Genomic DNA, 10,602 nt, shown 5'->3' with positions numbered 1-10,602 from the left:
CGTGAGTTTGTTCTAAAGGTGGGAAAAAAAGAGGAATGAAAGAAGGAAGGTGAGCAGTGATTCTTGATTTTGGTAGTTAAATTAGCTGGGGGTTGCTGGTGGACCTTGAGCGCCCTGCGGAAATATGGGCGGGACAGATAACAGACAGAGCAGGGGAGGCGAGGTTGGAGAGGAGATGGTAGAAGACAAAGACCACCAACCTGCCTGCGTTCAGAGAGTGAGAAACCCAAAGACTCAGCCTCATCGCGGGAGATACCAGTGATCTTAAATGCCTTGGTTTCCACAGCGTGAAGCGGAGAAAGGCGAGAAGCAGGAGCACCTGCCCAGATGGGAGAGCAGTGCTCCATCAGGCTGCAGATGAAAGCTTTGTACTTGGTCAGGATCTCAGGTGTGCCAAGGAAGGACTTTGCACGACGGTTGCCCGAATCGGCGACTGGCTTTGGAGGCCAGCTTCGAGATATGGCTTTCCCAGGAGAGATCATGCGAGATAGTGAGGCCCAAAAGTTTGAAAGCAAGGACTTCAAGAGGATTGTTGAGAAAGTAGATGGGTTGGGGTAGGGGGGTGGGGGGAGGGGGTTCCAGACAGTCCTTTTCGAAAGACATAGTGAGTGTGAGATTTGTCAGGATTGAAAGACATGTTCCACATGTTAGACCAGTTTGTGATTTTACCCAGATCTGCAGAGAGCAAAGAAGCTGCTGCTTGCCAATCTGAGGGATGACAGATGGTGCGGCACAGGGTGGAGTCATCAGCAAAGAGATAAAGAGGATTTTCCAGAGAGTTGGAGAGATCATTGTTGAAAATGAGAAAAAGCACTGGGCCCAGAACGCTGCCTTAAAGAACTCCAGCCTGGATAGGAAGAGGGGATGAGAGAACTCCATTTCAGCCCACGCGTTCACTGTCACAGGAGAGGAAGTCTGCAAGCCAAGAGTGGAGATTGCCTTTGGATACCATAGGAAGAGAGTTTGGTGAGCAGGGTGGGGAGCCAGACTGTATTGAAAGCATGCGATATGTCTTGGGAGATGGCTCTGATTTCATGTCTGGCATCGATGACCTCCATCCATTGTTGGGAAAGCAGGAGCAGCAAGTCCAGGGTAGAGTTACCTGGTCTAAATCCAAATTGATGATCGGAAATCAAGCCATTGGACAAGAGGAAAGATTTAATGTCTGAAGCGATGATGGATTCCATAACCTTGCTGATGATTGGGAGAAGGCTGATTGGTCTGGAGTTACAGGGATCTGTTTTTGCACCTTTTTTAAGCAGAGCGGTAATGTTTGCTGATTTCCAAGCAGAAGGCAGATGACCTTGAGCAAATGAGACAGGGCGAGCAAGAGCCGCAAAGCAGGTTTTTACGACACGTGGGCTGATGCCATCTGGACCAGTTGGAGAATCAGTTGAGATTTGACAGCAAGCTCTCCACCTTCTCAGGAGTAAAGGACACAGAGTCTAGGAACAGCTGGTTGCAACTGGGTAAGGTGGGTTCAGAAAGCAATGTGTTTGGGATACGAGATTTAGAATCAAACACAGAGTTTAGTCATTCAGCCTTTTCATGTGCAGTATCAGCTCTGCGGCCATTTGAGGTAAGGGAGGGGATGGAGGGGGAACATAAATTATACCAGAAACAGACTTGACTAGATGACACCATGATTTGGAGAAGGGAGAAAGGTCCAAGAGTTCAGACTTGAGATTAGAAAGATGTTTCCTGGCTCTCCTCAAGGTAGACACACACTTGTTCTGAGCTTTGTGGAAGGAACCGAGATTGTCTTGAGTTGAATTTGCCTTCCATGAGGCGAAGGTAAGTTGTTTCAGGCCAACTGCCTCGCCACAAGCTTCAGTGTACCATGGGCAGAGGAAGGGTAGGACAACTGAAGACGAGATGGGATAAATGTGTGCATGAGAGAGAGCAAATTTTTTTTGAAAGAATTCCCAGGATGAGTTGATGTCAGAGAAAGTCAAGATGGGAGGCCAGTCTAGAAGTTTGATGGTTGCTTGAAGACCTTGCCAGTCGGTCTGAGTGAAATGCCAAATTCGACGGTGCTGAGGTGGTTCTCTAATTACAGAAATCAAAGCAGGACATCTTGATACCCGATCAACACTGCCAGCAGTTGCAAAGTGTCAGTTCTAGTTATGTCTGTTATTAATTACGTAACACCAGTTCACAAATGTCACACAAAACAAGTCCTGGCGAGGGTCTGCAATCTCTGATTGCTCTTTTTATTGTTTATTTATTTATGTTTTAAAAGCCCGGCCTGACATTTTGATGCTATATTAGGGTAGGAATTAGTAATCTTTTCAGGGTGGCGGTGATAGATCACATACTTTTCATGAAGGACACCATAGGATCTTTAATGTCCACCAACTAATATCGGTAGTCGGGATACCCAGTTAAAGTGCTGGTTCATTTCCCATAACATTCTTTATTGTCAACGTCCTTGGTGACATCTAAGCTTGTCCATTTGTCATAATCAATGTAAAGAAAGAGGCTTTGGTGCTTGGATGGACCTGACCATCCAAAATATTTGAATTGTAACCAAAAGGGCTTTTGTAACTCAAAATTACCAACTTAAAAGTGGACTTGAGGAATGCGTTCTTGCATGTTCAATGCATTCATTTTATTATTTTTTTTAAATTCTAAATTATGATTGAATTTCCATGCACGAGTGACTTTTGAAATTGTTTCTAAGTGTTGATGGAAACCTACTTGTCGAGGTTCAGTGGTATATGGGGTCATCTATTTGTTTCATAGGCAAATATGGTGGCTTTGCTGCCCAACCCCTCTCCCCCTTTCCTCACATGGTCCATTCATTCCCTCTCCCTCCCCTTACTCCTGTGTCATCCAAACCTTTCCCTCCTCCCCCTATTCATCTTGTACTCCAATACCTCCATTATAAATTTAACCACTCATCTCCCCACTATCTCCAGTGTGTACATAATAAACATTTGGCCCCCAATGTGCTTCTGACCATGGTTCCAAGTTCACTGAAAATTTTTTTTTTAAAAAGTGGATGAATTCTTCGATACAATCAATAATGGTTGTTTATTTAAATATATATTTTGAAATCTTACAAGCAACAAATAATTATTCTTGAAGGTATAGAAATTTCTGCATGAAAATAAATACGTATTCATTTGTTTCATTCACAGGCAAAAACATTTTTCGGTAGAACTGCGCTCCAACGAAGCAGCATTGAAGTGGTATCCGTGTATTGGACAGCTTCCAGATCTGTATTGCAGAGTTTGGAATTTGTGTTGCATTGCTGGTAATACAAATACGTTCACTGGTGGTTTTGCATCCAGGATTATTGAAGGTGATTGTGAGGGTGTGTGCATGTACAAAATGGGTTGTGTTGATGGGTGATATATGAGATTTAACTAAAGGTTGTATTGCTTTCAAGCTCTATGCAGATTGAATCGGCAATTTAGGGACTCTCCTGCAACAGGTGGTGGTATGTGCACAGCAGCTGCTGTTCCTCATGTAGTGTCAGGTCCAGGTAATCCTCCTCATGCTCTGGAATGTCTGCCACAGCCTCTTCCATTGCTTCTCTTTCTTCCAGTCTTGTGCTTTCCTCTGTCAGAGTACACGGATACCCACCTTCAACTTCATCAACCCCCCCCCAACCCCATAATTGCCCAGATCTTATGATTTGTACCAGTAGGTGAAGGGTCGGTTGATGATGACGATGACGATGACAAATTGTGGTGGAGAGGAAGAAAACCTCCGTGTGCCACAAGCACATCTATGGCCTGTTCCACAATGCCGGAGCATCTGTTCAAAGCTTCAGCAGCAATGTTGTGACCAAACCCCATTGAAACCACCTGCAGCCACAATGTAGAAACAATGCTGTACCAATTTTATGTAAAAGCAACAACTCTGGAGAAATCACTTTGTGAAGGAAAAATCCTAAAAAGAGAGACAAACTTTGTAAACCAATTTTAGTTGCACTCGTACCTGCATAATTTGCTCTTCTGTAATAGCAGCAGATGTTGATTCATCACGCAGCTCCAGGAGTTCTGGCTGTTCTTGCAAAACCTGCAGCAAGAATGGGTGTTTTAAGCAGAAAGTGCTGTTTTGCACGTTTTGAGACAGACAGCAAAGACTCAGGCCCATGTGGATGTTGCGAGTAATTTTTATATGATACTTGTGAAAAACACCTGTAAGGCACGATCGAGGTTGTTATCTGATTGGCGCAGAGCCTCGGCTGCTGACCTCGGTGTAAAACCCATGACTGTAAGCCTTGTATGCTGGACCCTGTCCACCCAGTGTCCACCGGCAGTGCGGCCATACTTTCGCACACGCCGTGCTTGTCGCCGTTCTGCATGTTCTCTCTGCTGCTGTGCCTGCTTTTCCTGCAAAAAATTGCATTTAAGATCGTTCTTACAAGAACAGATCGGTCTCATGAAGCAAACTTCTTTTTCGGGAGTGTGTGGTAGAATCAATGATGTGGGGACTGTTTTTCCCACCTCACGTCTGTGCATAATATGAGCACCAGCCTGTTCCATGTTCCCTCCACAAGCTCGCAAACCCAAACGGGATTCTTGTTCCGAGAAACCGAGTGCGACGAGTTCTGACAGCTTTTCTTCATCCACAGTGAGCAAATTCATAAGTGTTCCAGCCTGAATAACATGTCCATGTGGAAAGCTGTTTGCTTTTGTTTTGCTCCTTCAAGTCAAATGTAGGCCCATAGCATTCTCCTGTTGCAAATTCCAACACAAAACTAGCGGTCTGCATTTGTGGCACAAGAGTATATTTTGCTCTGACAAAGGATAGTCTAAAACGTTAGCACCTTGTGATCCATTACGGTGGATAATTAACAATATAATTCTTATGTTTACCAAAGCAATTTCAACTGAACCTCAAATCCCGATGATCTCAAGTTGAAACTAGAAGGGCACTCGGCAGAGCGCATACCTCCGCCACGCAATACCTGATCCAATCAAACATATCGGGCCCAATAAATATATCATTTTTGGCCCTATCTCTCAATGGTGAAGAATCACTTTAAAAATGAAATAAACCTCGTATCTGGATATGGATTCGGATCTTCACCAAAATCGAATCAATTCGTCCTTGTCACACACCCAACCTGTCCACCAAGTTTTGTCTGAATCCGTCCATAACGTTTTGCAATATCCTGCACACAAACAAACAGACAGGGGTGAAAACATAACCTCTTTCCACATTCGGTGGCGGAGGTAATAAAGGGCTCGTCAGGGACTTATCCTTTGAAACTAACCTTGTTTAATTGTTCTCTTGCCTCAGATATGGTTCCCTGGTGAAATGCAATGATTCCCTGCAGGAGATGAAGCCTTAGATACAAGGCCTGCTCACGTCCGCTGCTGCCCTACGTGCACGTGAACACACAATTTTACAATTTGATAAGATGTCAGCTTCAAAAACAGTTTGAGTTAACTCGACAAACTTTTTCCTCGACAGCTGCTCACCTTCAAAGAGAACAGCCGTTCAAGGTTGACTCCGTAGCACTTGTCAAGAGCCTGTGTGGCAAGTGTGAGCCTCTCACGTGCGTCTGGCAAGGCATCCAGGCAACGCAAAGCCACGTAGCACCATACTACATCCAGGCAAAGTACTGCATAGTTGTCCACCACCGATATAAGCTCAGAACCACATGTCCTAATGAAGAAAGACCAGCTCACATTATTTAAGGTCTCCAAGTCTCTGATCTCTGACTTTCCAAATCCCATAACTACAGTGAAGAGCTTTTCTCTGTGGTTTACCTGAAGTCCTGATCGGCTTCAAGCAAAAGCACCAATGCACCAGAGTGATCGCCATGCTTCAGCAAAGATCTGCCTTTTTCATGCAGTGTCATGGCAGTCATTAGTGCCTGAAGATAGGGGACAAAGTTGGTCAGAGAGAGAAATGTAGAAACATGGGCAGAATTGGGAACTTTTTCCAAGAAAATCAAAACTTCTCAAAAATAATTACAAACAAGTGGAGGTACAAAGTACACCGCACCCATGCCAAATAAATAAATAAACAACAAATCCGCCGGCGTGTGACATTACCGGAACGCCTTCGGCACCCGGCAATGCCGCTGTGCAGCACATGGAGAGGGAATTGGGAGGGAGCGGTACACTTCTGAGGTGAATGTGTACAACTGATATCTAATTTATGTGTGCAAATGTATTTCTGAGGTGAATGTGTACAAATAATACTCACCGTGCAGCATATGGCGACGGAATTGAGAGGGAGTGGTGTACAATAATTCAATAATTGCATTATTAAAATTAATAAATAATTGTAAGAAAATTAATTTCTTAATCAATTGGCCAATAGTACACCAAAAACCACCACCGTTTCATCCGAATCTGTAAGTTTTTGAAAATTAAGTCATTCATCAAAAAATGAACAATTAATTGATTAATCAAAAATACCCTTTATAGCCCAAACACTTGTTCACTCTCGTGTCCAAATTATCAGTTTCCAAGCTCAAAAGGTGCCTGAGATATTGCCCAGATGCGAAAGAAAACAAAGAAATAATTAATAAATGAATATTAATTAAGTAATAAATCAATCAATTAATTAAAAAATTAATATCGTTTTTGCCAAAGCACATCTTCACTTTTGTCCCTAAATTTCAGCTTCCCAGCTCAAAGGATGGCTGAGATATGGGCCAGACAAACCATAAAACAAACAAACAGAGTAAAAACTGAGTACTCCCTTCTTTTGGCAGTGATGATGTCATGCATTGCCTGGATATGCAATTGGGAAGGGGTGGTGTTCAAGAAAAAAAAGTACACCACTGATTCCACCTCTTACACCTTTACTCATTCATTATGATCCTTCGACTCAAAACCTTTCCTTCATCATTATTACTGACAGAACTAACTGATTGCTCAGTTCAACTCCAATGATTTTGAACGAGCAAATACAACCTGTCGCTTTGCTGATGGGTACATGAAAGGGGGGTGGAGAAAGGGGGAGGGATAAAGGAGGGGGGGAAGAAATGAGAGGAGGGGGGAAGAAAGGAGAGGAGGGGAGAGAGAGAGGAGGGATGGGAGGGAGAGAGAGAGAGGAGGGATGGGAGGGAGTGAGGAGGGATGGGAGGGAGTGAGGAGGGAGGGAGTGAGGATGGAGGGGAGGGAGTGAGGAGGGAGGGGAGGGAGTGAGGAGGAAGAGGCTGTGAGAGGCTAGGAGGGGGTGTGGAAGGGGAGAGCTAAGAAGGGGAAGGGAGAGTGAGGTGGGGGAGGGGTGGGGAGGGGATGCATCACCAAATGTCACTATACACTCCGGGAGGAGGGAGGGAGCGAGGAGGTAAGTGTGAGCTGAGGGGTTCTCAACTTGCATTGGTCGTGGGACTTGTGGAGAAGGGGCGTTGTGCAGGATTGAACAAAATGGGGTACATTAAAATAGCACATTAATACAGCATGCAGAGACTGCCTGGAGATGTCCATGGGGGTTGGTGCGGAGAGGGGATGGGAAGGGAAGGCAGCGCAAAGAGAGGGGAAGGGACGGCGGCATGAGGGGAAGGGAAGGTGGTGTGAAGGGAAGGGAAGGTGGCGCGAGGAGAGGGAAAGGGAAGGCGGCGCGAGGGGAAGGGAAGGCATCGTGAGGAGAGGGGAAGGTGGAGCGAGGAGAGGGGAAGGCGGCGCGAGGGGAAGGGAAGGCGGCGCGAGGGGAAGGGAAGGCGGCGCGAGGAGAGGGGAAGGGAAGGCGGCGCGAGGAGAGGGGAAGGGAAGGAGAGGAGAAGGGAAGGCGGTGCGAGGAGTGGGGAAGGGAAGGCGGTGCGAGGAGTGGGGAAGGGAAGGCGGTGCGAGGAGAGGAGGAGGGAAGGTGGCGCGAGGGGAGGGAAGGCGGCGCAAAGAGAGGGGGAGGAAAGGCGGTGCGAGGAGAGGTGGAGGGAAGGCGGCGCGAGGAGAGGGGAAGGGAAGGCAGCGCGAGGAGAGGGGAAGGGAAGGCGGCGCGAGGAGAGGGGAAGAGAAGGCGGCGCGAGGAGATGGGAAAGGAAGGCAGTGTGAGGGAAAGGGAAGGCAGCGTGAGGAGAGGGGAGGGTGGTGTGAAGGGTGGAGAAGGGAAGGCAGTGTGATGATCGGGGAAGGGAAGGGCGATAATACATGTCCAAACAGTAACATTTTATTTTTAACCGCCGGGTTCTATATAAAACTGGGCGAGCACATTTAACACCTGTGGGATCTACTTGGCAATGGCCTGCATGCATGCATGAATGCTCGCACATGCAACAACCTTTGCACCCTCTGGTCGGCTCACTCCGAGTCTGATTCGCACTTACTACCCTGTGGAGAAGCAGCTTAAAATTCAAAACTAATCTGTCAGTCCTTAACAGAGGGGGAGGGTGGGAGAGGGGTCACAGAGAGGGAGAGGGGTCACAGAGGGGGAGAGTGTGCCCACCTAACCCCATTTCCAAGATTTCACAGCACATTGCCTACTGAAGGTGAACCGACACGGGTATTTCTGCCTAGTGGGTGGGGGTTCCCAATAGTATATAATACTTGCTGAAATACCCATTCTACGCCCAGGGAAATATGAGTGTGGGGGGGGGGAAGTGGGTAGGATCGGGGGGAAGGTGAAGGTGGTTGGTGAGGGGATGAGGATGGGACGTGGGGGTAGAACGTGGAGTGGGGAAGATACCTTGTCACACAGGTGAACCTGAGTTTGGGGGGGTGAGGATGGAAATTTATGTGGTTGTGGGAGGCTTGGGATGTTGGGGTGAGACAAAGTCAAAGTGCAAAACCATCATGGAGTACTGGACACACTTGATGCCAATTTCGAGCCCCACAAACATTCAGCCTCAACGTTTGTACATATAATTTAAATCAACACAAAACTGCCGGAATAGACATTTGCAATGCAGCAAAATGTTGAAATCAGCATGATGTCGAAACATAAGCCAAAAAGAGTAGAACTTCATAGTGGACACCTTGAACTGAGCAATAGATGATTGACTCTGGAGGGTGCAGCCATCCTCTCCATTTGGAAACAGGGGTGGGTATTGGAGAGGATTATAGGACCTGTGGGTCTCGCATATTCGTTGGAGGAAGCTTTCTCTGATGTAAAACGTCATGCTTGCCGTGCTCCATATCTCTCCTCGGAAAGGCAACCTCATTGCATTTAGGAGCATTGAAGCACCTCTCATGCTCAATACTGGCTCGTCGATCAGCATTGATGACAATATTGTAATCTCTCTTGCTTGAATCAGTCATGAAGTCTGTGGCCATCTTAAGGATGTTTACATAGACATTGCAGTTGTGCAGCATCTACTGTAGGTCATGGATGACGTGCTTCTTCAGACCAGGAAATATTTTGCACTGGGTTTGCACCTCTTCACCCAATAAGTAAAGTTGTGCAAAGCTTGCATCTTCATTGGGGATTGGACATAAACTTCCAATTTCGTGATGAACTTGACCCTGAATGGTAAACGTTGGATTCCATGCAGCCAATGTTGAAGGTTAATCTCTTTGCATCCAAACGATGCCATTTGAAATTCAGTTATATCCTTGAATGCTGGTGAAAAAGTGTTTTGAATCTGTCGTTTGACCAAGAAGCAGCTGGTAGAGAGAGGTTGTAGAGGTGCTTGAGGAAGTAGGACTTGGACTTTGCCATTGGAGCAACAGAGACCAGGTGTTTCATGCATCCACTTCAAGGCTGAACAGCCAGAACATTCCTTATCCATCTCACCCACAAAACTTGAGACTAGTGGGCTGCTCCTGTCATAGGTTAGGGCTGCCTTTTTGGTTTTACTTAGTTTCTTGCTTCTTTGTCCTGGTCTTACTCATGTATTCTCTCCTTGCAGATAGCCTCTGTTGTTTTTGCAGCCCGCATCCTTGCCATTTGCTCAAGTGTACATGCAAGACTATTGTCAGCATCTTCCAATGTCTCCTGAAATCGAGCCCGCTTTATGCATGCGACAGATGAGGTTCTGCGTCCTACATTAGTCATGTTTCTCTGCTACTCTGTGTGAACTTCCTTCCAGTATCAGCATTTGCACGTTGGCAATTTCGCACGCGTTGTTCAGTATATCCGGGAAATAAATGCAGGGTTATTCAAGGCTGAATGATGTGAAAATAGAGAATTTCTCTCCTTGTCAATATATATTTATATGCAGAGAGGGATGGGGGGGGTAGGGTAGGTGGGTTGGGTGTTGTTGGAGAAGCAGGTTATCATGCAAAGCCATCCTGGGGAGACAACACTCTTGATACCGAGTGTCAAAGAGTGTGACTGGTAAATCATAAGAAACATACACAGTAAGGGGGGTAATGGGAGTGGGGGTTGGGGCAGGAGCTGTACTGGGGGAGTGGACACTTCATGTCAAGTGTGAGTGAGCCCCATGGGTGAAAGGGTGTACCCAGTATATGTAAGCAAACACACATGGTGTGGGGGGGGGGGGTGGGGGTGGTGGTATGGAGGTCTGTGGTGGGGTTGGGGGAACGTAAAAATTGCAAAATCGCCCTGGGGGAGTGAACAGTTTGCATGGCAAGTTTGAGCCCCGTGGATCAAAAGGTGTGGCTGGTAAATGAGAAGACACACAGTAGGGGGGGAGTGATGGGAGTAATGGGGGTGGGAGTTGTTGCAAGAGATGGAGCAAAATGCAAAACTATTCTGGGGGAGCAGACACCCTTTATGCCAAGT

At 46.5% G+C, this 10,602-nt stretch overlaps 1 protein-coding gene across 3 annotated transcripts in view; it reads right to left on the bottom strand.

Annotated features, from left to right (window-relative positions):
• Positions 1-3,017: 3,017 nt before the first annotated feature.
• NUB1 (negative regulator of ubiquitin like proteins 1) overlaps positions 3,018-10,602 on the bottom strand; it is a 45,732-nt gene continuing 38,147 nt past the window's right edge. For 2 of the 3 annotated variants that reach the window (XM_085867615.1, XM_085867611.1), the window contains 8 exons: positions 5,733-5,839; positions 5,442-5,628; positions 5,234-5,341; positions 4,461-4,613; positions 4,152-4,346; positions 3,949-4,029; positions 3,650-3,815; positions 3,018-3,567 (listed from right to left, as the gene is read on the bottom strand). In XM_085867615.1, coding sequence (XP_085723741.1) covers positions 3,419-3,567; positions 3,650-3,815; positions 3,949-4,029; positions 4,152-4,346; positions 4,461-4,613; positions 5,234-5,341; positions 5,442-5,628; positions 5,733-5,839 — 1,146 coding nt within the window. In that variant the 3' untranslated portion in view covers positions 3,018-3,418. The remainder of the gene's footprint in view (positions 3,568-3,649; positions 3,816-3,948; positions 4,030-4,151; positions 4,347-4,460; positions 4,614-5,233; positions 5,342-5,441; positions 5,629-5,732; positions 5,840-10,602) is intronic. The other variant, XR_015054451.1, reaches the window with a different exon arrangement.

The sequence above is a fragment of the Eptatretus burgeri genome, chromosome 2, assembly GCF_056783735.1.
Source record: "Eptatretus burgeri isolate ZD-2024b chromosome 2, Ebu_testis_v1, whole genome shotgun sequence".
NCBI classification, from domain to species: domain Eukaryota; kingdom Metazoa; phylum Chordata; class Myxini; order Myxiniformes; family Myxinidae; genus Eptatretus; species Eptatretus burgeri.
The sequence above is the reverse complement of the archived record's forward strand: the minus strand, read 5'-3'. Positions and strand labels throughout refer to the sequence as shown.